At 44.4% G+C, this 22043-nt stretch overlaps 1 protein-coding gene across 4 annotated transcripts in view; it reads right to left on the bottom strand.

The window, feature by feature from the left end:
* Window positions 1–3213: 3213 nt before the first annotated feature.
* The window catches only part of LOC134345754 (electrogenic sodium bicarbonate cotransporter 1-like), a 220563-nt gene continuing 201733 nt past the window's right edge, over window positions 3214–22043 (bottom strand). For 2 of the 4 annotated variants that reach the window (XM_063046923.1, XM_063046922.1), the window contains exons 24-26: window positions 16537–16633; window positions 12571–12650; window positions 3214–6768 (exon numbers count right to left, since the gene is read on the bottom strand). In XM_063046923.1, the coding sequence (XP_062902993.1) occupies window positions 12607–12650; window positions 16537–16633 (141 nt within the window). In that variant the 3' untranslated portion in view covers window positions 3214–6768; window positions 12571–12606. The remainder of the gene's footprint in view (window positions 6769–12570; window positions 12651–16536; window positions 16634–22043) is intronic. The other 2 variants (XM_063046920.1, XM_063046921.1) reach the window with 1 other exon arrangement.

Here is a 22043-nt window from a genome sequence, read left to right on the forward strand (position 1 = left end):
GAATGGAAAGCCAAAACCAGAGGGGGTAGGTTTAAAGAGAGATAGACTTAAAGGGGACCCGAGGGAAAAGTCTCTCACACAAAGAATGAGAACATGGAACCACCTGCCAGAGGAAATGGTAGAGGCAGGGGCTATTACCTGGATAGGAAAGGTTTTGAGGAATATGGGCAAAATAAAAGGCAAATGGGACTAGCTCAGGAAAACGCCTTGGTCAGTTTGGATGAGTTGTTGAAGGACCTGTTTCCATGCTGTATGTATCTAACCTTTTACATGATGTGTGCTCCATTGACAAGACCAGCATTTATTTCCCATCCCTAATTGTCCCAAAACTGAATGGCTTGTTGTGCCTTGTCAGAGTTAGAAACATGAGGAGGCCTGGAGCGCATTATAGACCAGACCGGGAAAAACAAAACTTTCCCTCTGTAAAGAACCTTATTGGGTTTTATGATAATCCACTATGTTCATCATCACCTTTATTAATAGGAGGTTTTGAATTTAGATTTACGTATGTAACAGAACTTTACCCAAACTGTCAGATCCAATATTTTAATAACCAAGTATTCCAAAATCTTATCCATGGTTTTACTTGTTCTCATGTCCTGCAGGTTAGTCTTTAATCTGTGGAGATTCCAGGCCAACCCTGGATAATTTGCAGCTCTAATGAAATGTGAAGGTTACCAAAATGAGCTGAGCAGCACAAATTCACAGAGTCCTCATCCCACTGCTTGCAAAGTACAGCACCAAAATACCCAACCTGGTCAACGCTGTGTTTTATAGCATTCAAAGCAAATTGGCCCCTTGTTTCTTTGTTATTTCTCCGACAGAGCTACCCACAGTATTATTTTCATTGGTGGTACCTAGAGGAGACATTGCCTCAACAAGGTAACATCTATCATTCAAGATCCTCACCACCTGGGCCATGCCATCTTCTCACAGCTGCCATTGGGCATGAGGTCAATCCCAAACCACCAATTTCAAGAACTTCTCCTTTCCTTCAACCACTTGGTTCTTGAACCAAACAGCACAACCCTTTTTTAGTACAGTTTAGAAACATTGACATTTTGATCACTTTGCACTAAATGGACTTCATTTTCTTGTTGTTCTAATTATGCTTTTCATTGTAAAAATTGTGTATAATATATATTTAATTCTTTTTGTTTATGAATGCTGCTTACATGATGCCATGAACCCATGATGCTGCTGCAAGTAGGTTTTTCATTGCACAAGTACATATATGCACAAGTGTAAAGGACAATAAACTCGACTTAGACTTCAAAACTCATTCACCCCTTCAGCAGAGACAAAGTGCCACAAAATTAGTGCATAAAATTGCTTTATTTATTTTCACATATACTTGATCTGAAAAAAATGCATAAAAACCTCCCTAATTTTTTTCTTATCCCACATCATTTGATAAAAAAAATCATCATTGCCAGCACAGAAAGTTGTTTATATTAATCCAACATCTCATGATGTTGCCATTTTTACCTATTCGGCAAGCTACAGTTAAATGCAACATCTTTACACTTCTCCCACAAGGGCAATCACCGGCCCTGTGGAGATTATTAGCGACTTAAGTGGCTCAAGGTGCATATGAGAGATTACAAATGTACACAGTCTATCACAGAGGGAGGAATGGGCTGAGGTTATGACTGGGAGTAGCAAGGCAGAGTTCATATACTGCCCATCCTTCACTGGTTTATGGTCCCCCCTTCAACCTTCGCTCCCAGAATTTACAGTAATGAAAATATTAACACAAAGTAATGAATGTTTGGTATTTCGGTGAATGATTGAAGTGATTCAGTAGTCAAATGCATTTCAAGTATAATCACATTGGAAGACTTCGTGTGCAGTGATGGGTAGAAGAAAAACAGACTACGTCACATCCCAGGAGTCCTGTTAACCCAGCCCTGTACTCAGAGACCTACACTGGCTCCTTGCCTGGAAACACTGCCTTTAAAATTCTCATCCTCTTCATGGGCTCGTGTTGTCATCTCTGTCCGCTGGCCCACCCCTGCTCCCACTGACAACTCTGTCTTCACCTGCCAAGACCGTTGCTGAACCTCCGATCCTCCCTCCTCCTTTAATACCTAGCTCCCTGTCCTCCTCAGTCTTGTCCTGCTCACCGCTTGGTTTGCTTCTGTTAGCGGGCTGTAGGTAGAAGCTGCAGTTCCCTGCTGCTCCCTGTAAAGGCTGAAATTTCAACACTGCTATTTTAGGAATGGATTAAATGTAACACTTTTCTACAAAAGACTGCAATCATTTGCCAAGTAGACTGGGTGTGTGCCTCACGTTGCGTAAGGATGTGTGGACTTGGATTGAAATGTTCAACATTACAATTCTCCTACCAAATTTCTGCTAGTTAAACCTCATGTGGCTTTAATCCATGACCACTGTGTTAGAGTATCCAACAGCAGTCAGTTTCCTGATAGATATGAGAGGTTATAAATGTCTCTCTCTCCTCCTGGGAAACAGAGAGTCAGTAACCAGTGCCAACGTTGCCATGAGTTGACTGGTATAAAGTGTCATCTTCTAAAGTCACCATTCAGATTTCACAGTACGCAGAGCATACCTACCACACAGCAGGTGACTGCTGAGATGCAGAATGCTTCAGAATTTTCAGTACGGCTCGGGTTTATCTTACAATGAACTTGCAGGATTGCTCATTTGACCAAACTGAATATATATCAGGATTACATTAAACCTGCATTAGGTCTGCGGGACTGTTTTTCTGTGTTTCCCCACCCCTATTTTACAACCCTCCATACCATCTCCCCATTCTTTACTACTGCCTGTCTGTCAATCTCCTATCCCTTCCCACTTCCACATTTTCCAATCCATCACCAACCTAATTCCCCAATTTCCTGCTCCCCACTTCCATCGCTTCCACCGCCTCTATACAAATTAGCCAATGATCTGCTCTGAGTGCAATTGATCAAGGCTAGGTAAGATGCCCACCCCTCTTCCTGTATCTACATTGACAAGCACGCACTCCTCCACACTCTGAAACCACTTCTCGGATGAAATCACATCAACAACTATTGGCCCTTTGACAACGCTTACCCTCTCTGGTATTGGGGGGATGTAACAAGTAGAATGCCATATAGTGAGCTCTGAGAAAACCATCCTCACCCCTCACTGACATTGGTAATACCGAACAGGGCAAACGTCATTCACAACTCTGGTTGTATGAATTATTGATGCAAATAAGCATTTGATTGGAAGAGAGAGAGAGAGAGAGAGAGAGAGAGAGAGAGAGAGAGACAAAGAAACGCAGGTGGGTATCTCAACTGCACATTCTTAAAGAGCTTCAGCAAGAAGCACAAGGAATAGAAGCAGGAGTAGGTCCTTCAGCTCTTCCAACCTGTTATGACATTCAATATGATTGTTGCAGATTCTGGGGATCAAGCCCACCTTCCTCCACCAGCCACCCTATGTCCCTGATTCCAGGTCTCCAAAACCTGACCAATAGCATTGGGCAACCAATCAGCCAAGCTTGTATATTCTCAGTGACTGAGTCTCTACAGTTCTCAAGGGAAGAGAAATTCTAATATTCACAGCCCCCCAAGTGAAGAAATCCCTCATCTGTATTACTTGGCTGGCCCCTTATAATGAGAGAATTTCTCCAGCTCCAGGCTTCACAGCCTGAGGTAACTGTCTTATACAGTGAGATTACCCCTCAGCCAGGGAATACCTTTCATCTCCACATAGGAAGATCCCAAGTCCCAGAGTATCTCTCTGCATTAGCCCAAACATCTCCAAGTATTCTAAACACAGTCAGTTCAATCTTCTAACATAACGGATAGTACATCCTTTCATGCACTGTATAGGAGAAGCTGAAACAATTCAAGATCACCAAAGGTTTTAAAGGAATAAAGAGGTTAACAGGGCTGATAGAGAGTATCTACTAGTGGTGGGGCAGAACCTTAAACTCAGCGGCCATTCAAGGGTAATATCAGGAATGTCTTCCTCATACGAAGGTCAGTCTGGGGCCCTCCTGCCCAGAGAGTAACCAAGACTAGGGTCAAATGGATTTTTTTGAAACTGAGGGTGACTGGATGAGGGAATGGGCATTAAGGAACCAAGGCAGGGAGATGGAATTTGAGATGGGATCAAGCAGAGTTTAATTTTATCATGGACCAGGTTTGCATTTTGAGGATGTGACTACATAGATAAGGATAACTGGTAGATAAGGTGTACTGGAATTAGCAGGCCTTCTAGAATGTCCCGAGAAGGAGGGTGGTCAACAAGTTTCATCTACAAGGAATTGAGGGGAAAGCATTGTTGTGTTGAGAAATATTTGTCAGATATAAAGCAGAGTGGGGATAAATAGATCTTTCTTAGTTTGGCACCATAGGGACCAGTGCTTGAACCTCAGTTACTCACAATCTCTTTCAATAAATTGACTGAGGGGACCCAATGTCAACTCTCCACATTTGCCAATGCTACAAATTTAGGTGGGACTATGAATAAGGAGAAGGGTGTAAAGAGGCACCCAGGGAATATGGACAAGTGAATGAGTGGGAAAGAACATGGCAGATGAAATGTAGTGTGGAAAATGGTATAAAAGAGAAAAGCAGAACATTTTTTAAACAATAAATTGTTTTGAATTTGAAAGTGACCTGAATATTCAAGTACACAAGTCACTGAGATCTGATATGTGATTAGGGTGGCAAATAGTATATTAGTCTTTATTATGATAGGATATGAGAGGAATAAAGATATCTTACCCAAGTACATTGAGCCTTGATGAGACTGCATCTAGAGCATTGTGTACAGTTTTAAATCCCTTATGTAAAGGAGGAAATAAATGCCATAGGAGGTATACAGAAATAATTCACGAGGGTTGCCACTCATTGCCAGTCTACGACTTTACCATATCAGGAGAGACTGAGTGGAATTCTCAAGAGCCCAGAAGAATCAGAGATCTTATTGAAACTTACAAAATTCTTAAGGGCTGGACAGGGAGAATGCTATTCCTGGCTGAGGTGTCTGGGACATAAGGAGTCACAGAACAAGGGGTCGGCCATTTACGACTGAGAAGGAAGTTCTTCACTCAGTGGGTGACGAGCCTTTGGAATACATCACCTTGAGGTGTTGTGGAGGCTCAGTCACTCAGTTCATTTAACACAGAAATCAGTAGATTTCTGGATGTTAAGGGAATCAGGGAGATGGTACAGGGATATAGCAGTACAGAAATCATCCATGATTTTGATAAAACGAAGAACAAACTTGAAAGGTCAAATGGCTGCCATCTGCTCCTGTTATGTTTGTATGTGTGGATGAATGGTCTTCAGTTGCCACTTCCCTGGACTGAACATCAGCTTGGTTATGCCTAATGTAGACGTTACACTGAAGACAGTTGTAGTTCATTTCTGAACCTGCTTTGTGGATCCAACAGAAAGGTCGGAAGAACAGTACCCGACCCACACTTGGGAGGACACCACCTCGGAACTCAGCATAACCTTCTCTGTGGCCATTCCAACAGCACAGGCGGGCAGCACAATCCAACAATAAAGGGGATATCTGCCTTCTGTGTTCAAGCCAAGATTTATGAATTGAAATAGTTCCTCTGTACCAAGGGGCAATATTCTAATCCAACGTGACCATCACAAAGCTACTGAGATTAACGGAGAGTGACAGAAGACAGGTTAAAATCAGCGCCTCGCCCAGTCCTGCAGGCTAAATTAGCACTGTGCTGAGGTTGTCCTCTGCTCAATCCCAGAAGCAAGTGGGCCGTCCACCAGCAAGTATGCATGAGCACAGAGCACACGGGGTATTGAAGCAAAGGGCTTGCATCTTGGTCCCCGAGTTAATTAAAATCATTATTCTATTTTTACATGTGGGAGAATAAGGCTAAGCACTGTACAAAAAAAGTGTCGTTTAAAAATAATTATTTAAATTACTGCTTGGTCACAAATAAAGTAATAGTTTTAATCTCTCGCAATGCTTTAAAAAGGGCTTCAAAGATGTGTTCGGGAGTGTTAATGATCTAGTGACCCCAGTTTTAACCTTTCAGATTGAGATTAATAATCACAGCGGAATACAATAATAATCATTTGTACAGAATTTCTGTCACTCTAGAAACGAGAGGTAGAGCTATGTCTGACTACAGACTGTGTCTGCCGCTAGATAATAATATATCCCACCTGATAATTACTGGATCAAATGATAAAAGGAGTTCAATATAAGACGTCAGGTGTGAAGAGACTATGATGTATCTGTAATTAGTTTATCCAGCAAGCAGGGCAAAAGTGTCATTGGAAAAATAACCTTTGCATAGTCAGCAATTCCCCGCTAGTCCTTCATTTTGGCTCTTAATAAGGTCATAAGGAATAACTGAGCTAGACTGGTCTGCAATGGCAGAATAGTTAAAAGAGGAGAGGAGCGTCTTGCTGCTGTAGCGTACCAAACTGGCCTCTCCTCAATTCCCCACCTGCCTCTTACATTCTTCAAGAAGGATGTTAGTCCTGGAAGGGTGTGGAGGGCTCCTTGAAAGAGTTCGTGGGGTGGGGTGGGTTGCGTAGATGGAGAACAAAAGAAAGGTGCCTCGTGCCTTCCCCAGCTTTCTGACCAGACTGCAATTCCCAAACGCAAGGTGAGTCTGTCTCGCAGCGTTGGCGGATGAGAGTGTGTGCGGACTGCACTGGGCCGCTGGCTCAGAGCGCTGTTTCTGTTCCCTTGGTTCTCCATAAGGAGCCTGGTTCGTAGTCGGGCTCAAGTTCGATTCTTATCTGAGGCACAGTTCTCAATGGAGTGGTTGGAGGGCTGCAAAACAGATGGAACAAGCTTTAATGAGTGGGTAATTAAAGATCAACAAACCCCTCTCCACCACAGCAGTGCTCTGTAATGAAGCCCCACCACAGCACTGGTTTGGAATTGGAGCTAAACAGGACAGGTAGAGGCCACGCAGAGAAACATACAATGCTGCAGCAGCTGATGACCTTTTGGCTCTTCGAGCCTAGCCCAGGATCTGAAACAATCCTGGCTAAACCTGACCGCAGTAACGAAGCACTAGGTCAGTGGCTCATATGCAAGGTTTTAATCTGGACCACTGACTATCCCTCTCTCCCCACAGATGCTGCTCGACCCACCGCGTTCCTCCAGAAAACCGTGGGTTGCTCCCAGTTCCAGCTTCTGCAGTCCCTTGGGTGATCCCAAAACTCGGCCTGGTGAACCTTTGCGGCACTCACTCTATAGTAAGTAGACCCTTCCTTCCTAAGATGTGGAGACCAAAACTGCACATAATACCCCGTAGTCTTACCAATCTCCTAGTCAACTTTATCGTAGGCATAAAGGGAGGATGTCCTGAAGGGAGCATTTAAGGAGTTACGTAGAAAATGGAAAAGTGGGACTTTCAGAGTAGTAATCTCTGGGTTGTTGCCTGTGCCACATATCAGTGAAGGTAAGAATAGGATGGTTTGGCAGATGAATATGTGGCTGAGGAACTGGTGCAGGGGGCAGGGCTTCAGATTTTTGGATTACTGGGATTTTTTTTTATATAGATGCACGGTAGAAAGCATTCTTCTAGGGTGCATCACAACCTGGTACGGAAGTTGTCCTGTCCAAGACCGAAAGAAGCTGCAGAAGATCGTGAACACGGCGCAGTACATCACACAAACCAATCTTCTGTCCTTGGACTCACTTTACACTGCACGATGTCGGAGCAGTGCTGCCAGGATAATCAAGGACTTGACCCACACAGCCAACACACTTTTTGTCCCTCTTCCCTCCGGGAGAAGGCTCAGGAGCTTGAAGACTCATATGGTCAGATTTGGGAACAGCTTCTTTCCAACTGTGATAAGACTGCTGAACGGATTCTGACCCGGATCTGGGCCGTACCCTCCAAATATCTGGACCTGCATCTCGGTTTTTTTTGCACTACCTTACTTTCCATTTTTCTATTTTCTATTTATGATTTATAATTTAATTTTTTAATATTTACTATATTTACTAATTTTTACTATTTTAAATATTTAATATTTGTAATCCAGGGAGCGGGAAGCGCAGAATCAAATATTGCTGTGATGATTGTACGTTCTAGTATCAATTCTTTGGCGACAATAAAGTATAAAGTATCTCTTCTGGGGAAGGTATGACCTGTACATAAGGGATGGGTTACACCTGTGAGCAGGTTTGTAAGAGCTTTTGGGGAGGGTTTAAACTAATTTGGCAAGGGGGATAGAAAACTGAGTGACAGGGCTGAGGTTGGGCGGTTGGTATACAAGCAGATGCAGAGTGTAGTGAGGCTGTCAGGAAGGATAGGCAGATGACGGGGTAAAATTGCAGTCAGTGGGATGAGTTGCACAGTAGCATGGGGACAGAATCAAAAAGGATGATGAATACAAGACTGCAGGTGATATATTGAATGTACACAGTGCACGGAATAAGGTAGATGATCTTGCTGGAGAGGTATTAATGGAGAGTCAAGGAAATGGCTGATAAACTAAATAAGTATTTTGCATCGGTCTTCACTGCGGAAGACACCAGCAAAATGCTGGAGGTTCAAGAGTGTCAGGGGGCAGAAGTGAGTGCGGATACTATAATTAGAGAGAAGGTGCTTAGGAAGCACAAAGGTCTGAAGATAGACAAATCACTTGGACCAGATGAACTACATCCCAGGGTTCTGAAAGAGGTGCCTGAAGAGATCATGGGGTCATTAGTAATGATCTTTCAAGAATCACTAGATTCTGGCATGGTTCTGGAGGACTGGAAAATAGCAAATGTCACTTGGAGAAGGGAGGAAGCAGAAGAAAGGAAATTATAGGCCAGTTAGCGTGACCTCAGTGGTTGGGAAGATGTTGGAGTCGATTGTTAAGGATGAGGTCTCGGGGTACTTGGAGGCACATAAAATAGGCCAAAATCAACATGGTTTCCTTAAGGGGAAATCTTGCCTGACAAATCTATTGGAATACTTTGAGGAAATAACAAATAGGATAGAGAAAGGAGACTGGTAAATGTTGTGTACTTGGATTTTCAGTAGGTCTTTGACAAGGTGCTGCACATGAGGCTGCTTAACAAGACAAGAGCCCGTGGTAGTACAGGAAAGATACTAGAAAGGACAGAGCATTGACTGACTGGCTGGAGGCAACGGTGGGAATAAAGGGAGCCTTTTCTGTTTGGCTGCCAGTGACGAGTGGTGCTCCTCAGGGGTCTGTGCTGGGATTGATTCTTTTTACGTTATAGGTCAATGACTTGGGTGATGGAATTGATGGCTTTGTTGCAAAGTTTGCGGACGATATGAAGATAGGTGGAGGGGTAGGTAGTGCTGAGGAAGCAGGGAGTTTGAAGAAGGACAAACAGACTAGGAGAATGGGCAAAGGAGTGGAAGATAGAACACATTGTAGGGAATTGCATGGTTATGCACTTCGGTAAAAGGAATAGAAGTGTAGACTACTTTCTAAACAGGAAGAAAATTCATATATCCAAGGTGCAAAGAGTCTTGGGAGTAAAGGCTAGATGAGTTAGGTCTTTTCTTTTTGGAGCAAAGGAGAATAAGAGGTGACTAGATAGAAGTGTATAAGATGATAAGTTATATAGATAGAGTGGACAGCCAGTGCCTTTTTCCTAGGGCAGCAATGACTTAGCTCACCCAACCTTTACTCACAAAACATGGTCTCTAATCTAGACAGCATCCTAGTAGATTTTCTCCACACCCTCTCTAAGGCCTTCTTCATTTCTTCCCCCTGCAACATTAGCTCACATGATCCCTCTCCACAGATGCTATCTGATTTTCTGGGTGTTTCGACGAAATGCTGTTCTCTGCACTTAACACTTCTAACCAGAAGATCACAATCTGTTTGGATTGGTAATAACTTCTCCTCCTTGCCGATGATCAACGCTGGCGCACCTCAGGAATGTGTGCTTAGCTCACTGCTCTACTCTCTCATCTATCCATGACTGTGAGGCTAGGCATAGCTCAAATGCCATCAGTAAATTTGCTGATGATACAACCATTGTTGGCAGAATCTCAGATGGGGATGAGAGGGCATACAGGAGTGAGATGTACCAGCTAGTGGAGTGGTGTCACAGCAACAACCATGCACTCAACATGAGTAAGACGAAAGAGCTGATTGTGGACTTCAGGAAGGGTCGGATGAGGGAACATGAACCAATCCTCATAGAGGGATCAGAAGTTGGAGAGAGTGAGTAATTTCAGGTTCCTGGGTATCAACATCTCTGAGGATCCCAACATATCGATGCAGCTACAAAGAAGGCAAGCAGCGGCTATACTTCATTAGGAGTTTGAGGAGACTTGGTTTGTCACCTAAAACCTTCAAAAATTTCTACAGATGTATATTTCTCACCCATTATGGGTGGTGTGCATGTGTATTTTCCCATCAAACTAGGGTCCTCTGCCAGAGGTCTGGGAGCTTGAGGGTTTGGTGCAGTATTCTAGCTGTTCCTAGTAGTGCGCTCTTCTGCATAGAGATCTCAGATGTTGTTCCCGGGATTTGTTGGAGCCACTCTCCCAGTCCAGTTGTCACACTCCAGGTGTTCCTATCACCACAGGGATTACTCTGGCTTTAACCTCCCACATCCTTTCTATCTGCTCTTTCAAGCCCTGGTATTTCTCCAGCATCTCGTATTCTTTCTTCCTGATGTTACTGTCATTCTGGATTGCCACAGCTATCACTATTGTTCTCTTCTGTTCCTTGTCCAGTATTACAATGTCTGGCTGGTTGGCCAGTACCTGCTTATCAGTCTGTATTTGGTTTGAATCCCACAGGATCTTAGCTCTGTCATTCTCTGCTGCCTTCTCGAGTGTTTCCCATTTGGATTTGGGATTGTCCAATCCATACTCAGCACAGATGTTCCTGTACACAATTCCTGCAACTTGGTTATGCTGTTCAGTGTATGCTGTCTCTGTATGCATCTTGCACCTTGCTACTATGTGCTGGATGGTTTCAGTAGATTCCTTGCACAGTCTGCATCTTGGGTCTTGTCTGGTGTGATAGACTCCTGCTTCTGTTGCTCTTGTGCTCAGCGTCTATTCCTGTGCAGCCATGAGCAGTGCCCTCAGTGCTGTCCCTCAGCCCTGCCATTTCCAGCCATCGGTAGGACTTTCTGATGTCAGCCACCTCTGATATCTGGTGATAGTGCATCCTGTGCAGTGGCTTGTCCTGCCATGGCCTCTGCTCCTCTGGCTCTGCTTCACCCACTTCCACTTCCATGTCCCCTGCCTGCTGCCTGAGGTATTCTCCTAGCAAGTCATCCCTAGGGGCCACCTTCCTGACATACTCATGGATACCTTCCTGACATACTCATGGATATATCACTTTTCTTCCAGGGCCATGGCCTTGACACTTCCAAGTCCCTGTCCTTCTTTATTCCGACAAGTGTACAGTCGCTCAGCGTTGGACTTTGGATGGAATCCTCCATGTATTGTTAGTAGTTTCCGGGTATCAATGTCAGCGGTTTCCAGTTCATTCCTTAGCCAGCACACTATTGCGGCTGGGTATCTGAGGACGGGTAGGGTGAATGTGTTGATGGCTCTGATCTTGTCCTTCCCATTCAGCTGGCTTTTTTGGACCTGTCTCACTCTTTGGAGGAACTTGGATGTTGCAGCCTTCCTTGTGTCCTCATCGTGGCTTCCATGCACCCACAGGATCTCCAGGTATTTGTAGCTTCCTGTACCTCTGGTATGTGGTCTTTGGGTAACTTGGCTCCTTCAGTCTGGATGAGTTTGCCTCTTTTCACTATCATCCGGCTGCACTTTTCCAGTCCAAATGACATCCCGAGGTCTCGGCTGTACACCCTTGTCAGGTGGATAAGTGAGCCAATGTCTCTTTCATTTCTGGCAGACAGCTTGACGTCATCAATTACAGGAGGTGACCGATGGTCACTCCACTCTTGAACCTCTACCCATATCCACTCTTTGAGATGAACTGGCTGAGTTTCCCTCCCTTTCTTATAACAGGATGACCAAAACCATAGACTGCATTCCAACTGGAGTCTCACTGATGCCTTTTACAGCTCCATTTCCACTTCAGGTTTCCAGTATCTGCAGAACTCTTTCTGATTGAACCCTGGTCGCAGGTGCAGCAAGGCTGACGTTCTGTCAGTGCAGTCCCAGTTTTATGTCAATATGTTGAGTTGTGTTGTTGGACACTCAGTGCCTTTATCTATCCATGGGACATGGACTTCATGGGCAATTAGGATCAATCACATTAGTTCCCCTGGTTACAGGTTGGTAAGACTAGGGAAGGAAGAACATTGGACGGGTTTTTGCTAGAATCCACTAGTTTAGCTGTGACGATAACTGACATAAGGTCTTCCTGTTCCAGATTAATTGAATTGACATGCCAAAATTTGATTTGAACTCGTGTTTCTTTATCAAAGCTCCAGATTCTTGGTCCACTTGTTTAAAACACTGTAAGATTTTTTTCCTCTTCTAGTTGCCCAGAGAATGCAAGCAAGCTTGAACAATGGAAGAGTACAATCAAACCTGTTTGAAACACACTGTAGCTATGCTCGAAACTTTGCTAGAACTTTTTGCATAAACACAAAACTGTGATGGTGTCATTACTGCAGGAGTGTGCCCGAGTACTGACAGTGAGACTGGCTTACCTTGGTATAGAGATTGACTGGAAGAAAGGGATTGGATCAGCACGAAGTGTGTCGTTCAAGGAATGTCGGTGGCTTTTCTCCTGGATTGAAAAGGGGCACAATTTGTTACTTCATCAGTCTAAAACTAAATTTACACGGCAACCATTCCACACAGGACACCGACACAAAGGGATAGACCTTCCTGCTATTGGAAATGGGTGAACAGCTGTACTGTGCTCCACACTTTCTGAATTATGCCAAGGCCTTGGAGAAATATGGAAGGGATGTACCAGAACCGTCTCAGGGATACAGGGACGAGGTGTTGGTGGTGGTTGGGACTGTTCTCCACAGCAGAGAGGATGTTAAGGAGATATGGGGATGTGGGGAGGGAATCTCATTGAAACTTACTGCATGTTGAAAGGCCGAGATTGAATGTATGTGGATAGGATGGTTCCATTAGAAGGAGAGTCTGGGACCTGAAGGCACAGCTTCAGAATAAAAGGACATCCCTCTAAAACTGAGGAGAAGGAATTTCTTCAGGCAGAGGGTGGTAAGCCTGCTGAATTTGTTGCCTTGGAGGGTTATAGTGGCTACGTCAATGGGTGTATTTAAGGCAGAAATTGATAGGTTCTTAATTTATAAGGGAGTTTAATGTTAAGGACAAAAGGTGGGAGATTGGGGTTGGAAATAACTCAGCCATGACTGAAGTTCAAAGCAGATTTGAACGGCTGGAGGGCCTAATTCCACTCCTGTATCTTGTGTTAAAAACGATGTGGAGTTTTCCATTGGGTAAATCAGAACCAGTGATAAGGACATGGATTTGATACAACCATTAAAGGAACCAGAGTGTGGGGAGAGGGAAATATTTGTATGGGTCTCTGTAGGAATGTCATGAACTGGATAGCAGTGGGTGGAAAGGCCTCCTGTGGACACTACGATTACCAGACGTGATTGTTCTACCTCAGTTCTTCTTTGTGTTGTCTCTATGACCCCTTAATATACCCAAAAGCAGGAAAATCTCCCTCAGTGGATGCAAGAAGCTGGAACCATTACCCACTCATCCTGTGCGACAGGGTTTCAGGCTTAGCACAGACCTACTGCAAGTTCAAAACCAACCCACAAATACACTGTTCATGGTCAAAAGGTCTTAGCTTCATGTCCACCAAGATTTCCTTCAGTGTTCACTTCTGGATGGTAAGCAATCCACATCTGGGCAGTAGACTGCCCACATTCCTAGAAGTAGTCAGGCCATATGTGGTCCAAAGTGTCTCCAGACAACCAAGTGGTGGGAATGTACCCTCCAATTCAGATCCAGGTGGGAAACCCGGGATATCCAATTAATCTCATCTGCCAGGGACTGTTATCCAGACCAGTTACTGGTACAGTGAGTGGAGAGTGATTGGTTGACTAACACCAATGGCAAGGGAAAGTGAGTAGGAGTTATCACTCACCAGTGGTCCAACAAATTTGTTCCCGGGGTGGTGGCATATTTTGGAAGGTGCTGAGCTCCTGAGACAAGTTGCGTGGACATCATTACCATGAACAGTGATTCGAAGTGACAATTAGTACCCAGCACTTCCAATGTGCATGATTCGGAACAAACAGATTGCCTACCTGTATGACCTCTCACCTCCTGCCATAGAGGCACTGCAGGCCGAGTTTGGAAAACCATGTGCTGATCACGTGTGAGTAGCTGTGTACTGTCATGCCTAACTGTAACCCCACTCTCACCCCATCCCATAATAACCTGAATGCAACTAGGCTGGAAAACATAGACTGAAGTGGGATGGGAATGGAGTTTGAACTACTGTTGAGCAGAAGCTGGTGAGGATGGTATTGAGAGACAGCAAAAATAACTCGCATTAATTTCATTCTAATTTCAAAACTCTGCCTATTTACTGCCACGGATGTGAAACTCTGACCAAAGGAAGGAAGTTGACCCCCCTCAGCTTATCACTGCCCGGAACCCAGAGAGAAAAGGCCAGGGGGTCTGTACTGGAAGGGAGTAGGAGGTTGACCCCCTCAGCTTATCACTGCCCAGAACCCAGAGAGAAAAGGCCAGGGGGTCTGTACTGGAAAGGAGTATAGCACAGAGCCTATGGATCTATGATCAGCAGGCAAGGGTATGTTTCACCTCCATCACCAGATGGGGGCGTAGCATTTGATGCCCACTCCAATCACGAAAGATGATCATCTCAGCTAGATCATGGGACATTCACATCTACCTGTGGTCCAGTCACCAAGCATTTCCAAGTGACTGACACCCAATAAAAAACTGAGCACCCAATAAAAAAAACTGGACAAATGTGGACAAGGCTACTGACTGCCCAACATCTTCATGGAGGTAGTTGTCAATTGCACAAGGTCAGACCCCTACCTGGGATCTGAGGAACACAGGGAAAGTCACCCCCCAACAACCCTGTTCTAACTGACCTTCAACCCCACAAAGGACAAGGACCTCGAAATTAAACTTTTGGTGCACATCCACTTTATTAGAGGCAGTACTGGGTCTAGGACTGGGAGGAGAGGGAGGTTCAGTGTTAACATCTATTGTCAATTTTATGAGTAGCAAGTCATCAGAATGGCCTCTTAAGAGAGAGGATGCTTCAGAAATATCAAAGGACAAGAGGAACATGGGAATCCATCAACCTTGTCTAGGACAAGGGGTAGTGCTGTAGTGTAGCGGTTAACATAATGCTATTATTTTATCAGTGTGGAATAGACCCTTCTGACTCTTCAAGCCACACCTCCCATCAACCCCCCCGACCCCACCAATTTAACCCAGATTTAACCACGGGACAATTCACAATGACCAATTAACCTACTAACTGGTACGTCTTTGGACCGGGGGTAGAAACTGGAGCACCCAGAGGAAACCCATACATTGCATGAGGAGGACATACTGGTTCCATACAGACGACATCGGAACTGAACTCTGACCCCCTAAGCTGTAACAGCGTCGCACTAACTGCTCCGCTACCGTAGCGCCAGCGACCCGCGTTCAATTCCACTGCTGACTGTAAGGAGTTTACACGTTCTCCCCATGACTGCCCGGGTTCCCTCCGAGTGCTCTGGTTTCCTCTCAGTCCAAAGACATTTGGGCTGTTAGGTTAATTACCCACATGGGTGTAATTGGGCAGCGTGTGCTCATTGGGCCAGAAGGGCCTGTTACCCTGCTGTACCCCCAAACAAATAAAAATAAATAACAAAATCTTGGAAATATATCACTGTCTCTCATTGTCAGAGTGTCCATATCCTGCAACGTCTCTCTGTGGGACTACCTCCACCCCAAGGGCTGCACTGTTTACTGGGGCAATAAATGGTGGTCCAGATCCAGGAGGGGCTTTGCCTCAGGAAAGGGAGGGGTAGGGACAGGGCGGAGTATGCCGTCTCTTACACGCACATGGTTTGCCTTTACTCCTACTGCGTGCAGTGGTCACATACTGAAGGGCAAATTTTCAGAATGATTTTGCAAAGCAGAAATCCATACCATGCAGTACGAAGGGCAGGTTGCAGTGGAACAGTGACTGCTTTCAAAGGACAGGGTGTAAGCACAACCTCCCAATCACATTCTCTGTGCTGATTAAGAGAAAGAGCGTGCGGATAAAGCAAAGGAATTCACTGACCTGAAACACAAAGGAAACGACAGCAAAAGGGAGACAAAAGATGGAGGGTTAACATTTGGTTATGGCTCCCAGTGAGGCACAGTTAGCTGATGATTGTTAGCCACAGAGCTTTAACAGCACAGTTCATGTGAGGTCCAGGAGGGTGGCAAGAAAGAGACAGAGAGGCAGAAAGAGAGAGAGAGACAGAGACAGAGAAAAAGAGAGGGAGACGGAGAGATGGAGGTGGGAAATGGTAGAAATGGGGAATAAGTGAAAGAGTTAGTGGTATTGGACATTGTGAGATGTGGGTGAGAGCAAAAAGTGTGAGTGAAATGATCCCATTGACAGAATGGAATTGTGGCAGTCACAAGGTTTTACTCACTCTCAGTAGATTTTTTACTGCCTAGGAAGGGTTCTTGTTCCATCATGTCCATTGAAATTTTAATTGCAGGAACTTTTTCTGAGTATGGGTAATCAGACTGTGAAGGAAATGTTTACAATGCTTAAAAACAGCACATCACAAATTGGACCTCAAAACTCATGAATGAGAATGACCATACCAGCTGCTGAGGATGGGTGAGGGTTTTGTGTGTGTGTGCTGGTAATGGGTACCAACTCTTAACTAAAAGATCTGAGTGGACTTTGTTATGGCATTAATTGCTTGTTGTAGATGTTGTTGTCTTTCAGTGGTTGTTAGGGCTGTAACCTGAATACTCAACAATGCAGAGGATCATCAGTCACCTGGTTAACTGACTGAAAACAAAAGGTTTACATCAATGCCACTGCGCTGGTAAAGGAGGGACTGCCACTCTGTAATTCCACTCTTTCACGGGTGTTTCTGCAGCATGAACAAAATGGGTCCAAAAGGTACGTTGTTAGATTTAGTTCAGAGATCCCGCTGGATCTAGAGGGTGTCTCATAGACGCACACAAACTCACAGAAGTACACAAACACACACTTGTATACAAGCACTCATAGAAGCACACTCTCAAACACACACACACTCTTTACACACTCACAGAAGCACTATACACAAATGCAATACACATGGACACACCCACAGCACGTACATACTGTCATGGAAGTGTGCTCTCATTCACTCTCCCACACAGTCTTTCATACACACACACACACACGAGAAACGCTCTTTCACATGCACACTCACTCTCTCCTACACATGCACAACACGCACAAACACACTCACTCACAGATGCCTAAAGGACAAGTGGAGAAATTTACAGGTACTGGCAGGAAGAGGCATGACATAGAGGACATGGGGGGCACCAGGGCAGTTACATTGCATTGAGGGTTACACAGATAATTCATGACATGTGGCAGCATCAAAGTCCATCTGGTCAAAGGACAAAGTTTCCCATGGGACATATTCACAAAGGAGCAGAAACATGATTCAGTACTGAAAAACATTTCAGAAGGTATGTAAAACAAGACAACAGCAATGCACAAAACACAAAAAAAGCTACTCCCAGCCAATAAGAAATGTAAATAATGAACTCTGTCAAGTACTATCATAAACATTTTGATCGGTGCAACAGGATTTGGGCTTGGCTTGCCTTGCTGGGATCCAACCTGGAGAAACACCATGCGAGTTAAGCCATCCTGAGTACATCCATTGCTGGCTGCTTAACCTCACACCACATGATGTTTTGATATTGCAGCCTTGATCCTACGAGTCTGTGGTGGCCAGTGCTATCACGTTTGCTGTTGTGTGCAGGGGCAGTAGGCTGAGGGTAGCAGACACCAACAGAATCAACAAACTCATTCGTAAGGTCAGTGATGTTGTGGGGATGGAACTGGACTCTCTGACGGTGGTGTCTGAAAAGAGGATGCTGTCTAAGTTGCATGCCATCTTGGACAATGTCTCCCATCCACTACTGGTTGGGCACAGGAGTACATTCAGCCAGAGACTCATTCCACTGAGATGCAACACAGAGCATCATAGGAAGTCATTCCTGCCTGTGGCCATCAAACTTTACAACTCCTCCCTTGGAGAGTCAGACACCCTGAGCCAATAGGCTGGTCCTGGACTTATTTCCTGGCATAATTTACATATTACTATTTAACTATTTATGGTTTTATTACTATTTATTATTTATGGTGCAACTGTAACGAAAACCAATTTCCCCCGGGATCAATAAAGTATGACTATGACTATTACCAATGATAACAATCAGACCATTACTGAGAGGAAGGAGGTACAGAAGCCTGAAGACACATACAGTTTCTTCCCTCTGCCATATGATTTCTAAATGGATATTGAACCCATGAACACCACCTCACTATTTTTTTTACATTTCTGTTTTTGCACTACTTACCTTAATTTAACTATTTAATATATATTACATATACTTACAGTAATTCAGTTTTTTCTATATTTATCATGTATTGCATTGTACTGCTGCCACAAAGTTAACAATTTTGATGACACATGCCAGTGATAATAAACCTGATTCTGATTCACCAATGGTCAACAGTCTTCAACGCATCACCTCAAGGTGATTGTCTTGGCCTCAGGCTGGGAGAAAGCCAAGCCAAAGAGAGAGAATGTACAGTAAAGGAGAGACTGAGATGACCTGGGCCAGCATTAAGCTCTTTCCCCAACAACAGAGCCACAGCAAGAGCCAACGGAGCTCCTAACCTTGGCCTGAAGTTTATTCGTACTTAAGTAACCTTTTGGCCACTCATCAGAGATATCCAAAAGTCAAACAGTAAAGTCTTGCTGGTTGCAAGACAACTGGTAAATGAACTACTTGTTTTCCACAACCAAAGCATCCAATCAGGAAGTCAACTGACTGCTTGCTTTCTGATTGATGAGGAGAAAGCGGGTAACAGGAAGGACGAGCATGTCAAAGACCTATGGCAAGATGGCAGTCAACGATGATCTAATGAAATCTCCAGGAACATGTAGCCTAGAACTGGCAACACACACAAAATGCTGGTGGAACGCAGCAGGCCAGGCAGCGTCTATAGGAAGAAGTACAGTCGACGTTTCAGGCCGAGATGTCGACTATACTTCTTCGGATAGATGCTGCATTCCACCAGCATCTTGTGTGTGTTGCTTGAATTTCCAGCATCTGCACATTTTCTCGTGTTAGCCCAAAACTGGCAAGCCTAACTCTCCAAATTGTGGAGAGTTAATTTTGACTGCAAGACCACCCACACTAGAGGGTTAAAACTAGAGGACATTCATTTAAGGTGAGAGGGGTGTATGGGTGCATTTCTTTTTTTACATATTTCATGGTAGGTCTGTGGAATACTCTGTCAGATACGATAGAGGCAGTTAACTGATACTTAAATAGGTACATGAAAGTGTAGAGAATGGAGGGATGTGAACATTGTGTTGGCAGAAGGGATTAGTTTAATTATGCATTTTATTACCATTTTAATAGTTAAACAAATTTACTAGTTTGGCACATCATCAAGGACTGAAGTGCACATCCCTCTGTTTACTGTACTGTGTTCTATGTTTACACTAACAAACGTCATCGTGCACATGAGTTTGTGCAGACTTTATGTTGGAAAACAACTGGGAACACTGGGGCTAGTTGACCACTCCTCCTCTTCATTGTTAATTACAGCAAGACCCCAACACCCACACTGACCTACATCAAATGGAGTGATCATGATATTGACGTGGATAGGTTTTATAGGGAATTGTCACCATCTCACCAAGACCCATAAACATGAAGAGGTTCCTCTTCGAGTCATGGAAACACAATTGCATTTAGCCTCAAGTCTTCCTGACCCTTCTGGTCATAGACAAAGGTAGTGCTTAATAACCAGCAATTTACATATCAATTATTCATAGCACTCTTGGTTGCGCTGAGTTCCAACTGGGCAAAGGGATGATCACGTCTTCGACATGGGTTGGTTTCTGTTCCTGGACAGTAGATAGTTCACTGTGACAATGTATTCATATCATGAGAGTGAGAGGTAATTTTGGAATAATTGATTGTGATGAGTCCTGAACAAAAGAGTCATTAAGATTTAGAGCACGGCAGTTCAGTTGTGACCTCAGAAAGACTAGAAACAGGGAGAGGAGATCTGAGCTCTTTCTCCCAGACCAGAGGGTCAATACAAACCTTCTCTCTTAAAAGACATCTTCTTAAAATAAACAGTATTACTGCAGTGATACAGCACCAATAACATCACTCTCAGCCAGGGATCACTTCCCTGGGTCAGTTTCCATGTGTTAAAAGGCAAACTGTGATTGGATGAGTTGCCAGATGACGAAGCAGGTCACATGGACCATCTGTGATGCAGAAGAGCTTCAATGGGGAGAAGTGGGAGAATCGGTAACCAGACGACACAGATTGAAACACCACACTAGCCAACCATGGCAACATGTTGCGGGCAGCTTAAAAAACTTCTAAATATACTTCTTTGGAACTACTCTCACTGCAATCTGTAGCCTGCAATTTCCCTCTAAGCAACATACTTTTGAACTGTCTTATAGCAAACTAGCAATTTCATGATCTTCTGATGGACTCGGCAGACAATTCTCAGGGATGCTTTAAGCAGACAAAGGTACATCACCAGGGCTGAAAGAGAGGTAGGAAGGGGGACCCCTAAGCAGCTAAAATGAAGAGGCATCAGACATACTCTACTCAGCATCTTGTTAGCAACCATACAGTCACTGGAGAATAGGGCTGGGGACCTAAGAACAAGATTATTGTATAAGAGGGAAATGAGAAATGGCTGCCTTCTGTTTCATGGAAACATGGCTCATTCTGGACACACTGGATGGTAAGACCCGAGGGCTTTTTGATACACAGGATGGATTGGACTGCTGATTTCGAGAAGGAAATGTCCCTGACCTTGAACATTTAATGATTAAGTGGCAACCATTCTACTTACCATGAGGTTTTCTTCATGATCCTGACTGCAGTTTACAAACTGCCACAGGGCAGGGTTGGGCAGGGTTATACAGGGACTCGCTGTACTGAATGCTGCCAACAGCAAACAAGAAACAGCCTTACCCGCTGTCTTTCAAATCATTGTCGGGGACTTCAATCAGGTTTGTTTGAAGCAATCTCTGCCCAATTATCATCAACATATCACCTGCAGCACCAGAGGTCCCAATACACTTGACCACTGTTACACTCTGCTTAGTAATGCCTACCGTTCCATGCTTAGACCACAGTTCAGGAAATCTGATCACTCAGCTGTCCTCCTCCGACCTGCATACCGGCAGAGGCTAAAGAACAAGCCTCCAGAGATAAGGACAACAAAGAGGTGGTCACAGGAGGCAAAGGGGCAGCTACGAGACTGTTTCTCGTCAGTGGACTGGGCCATATTCAAGGACTCATCAGAAGATCTGAACCAATACACCATGGTTTTCACAGACTTTATAAAAACAGTTGTAGATGAGTATAACTCCACAATATCATTCAGAGCCTTCCCTAACCAGAAGCCCTGGAGGAACCATGAAACGTATAATCTGCTGAGGGGCAGATCATTGGAATTCAGGTCTGGCGACCAAGTAAAATACAAGAGGTTCAACTAGGATCTCCGGAAAGCCATCTCATGAGCAAACCCAGATCAAACTTGAATCACTGAAGGATGCTCGACAGCTGTGGCAGGACTTGAATGCTATCACCTGCTACAAAAAGCAACCGAGCCACACAGGTGACCACAAGGCTTTGCCCCCAGATGAGCTCAATGCCTTTTATGCTCAGTTTCAAAAGTCAAAATGTGGCGGCATCCTCACAAACTCCCACAGTCTCCGATGAACCTGTGATTTCAGTCTTTGAAGATGACGTGGGGGCATCCTTCATGAGGGTGAACCCATGGAAAGCATCTGGATCAGACAGCATACCTGGCTGAGTTCTACAGAATTGTGCATATCAACTGACTGGAACGTTCACCAAT

Source organism: Mobula hypostoma, chromosome 4, assembly GCF_963921235.1.
Source record: "Mobula hypostoma chromosome 4, sMobHyp1.1, whole genome shotgun sequence".
Taxonomy (NCBI): Eukaryota; Metazoa; Chordata; class Chondrichthyes; order Myliobatiformes; family Myliobatidae; genus Mobula; species Mobula hypostoma.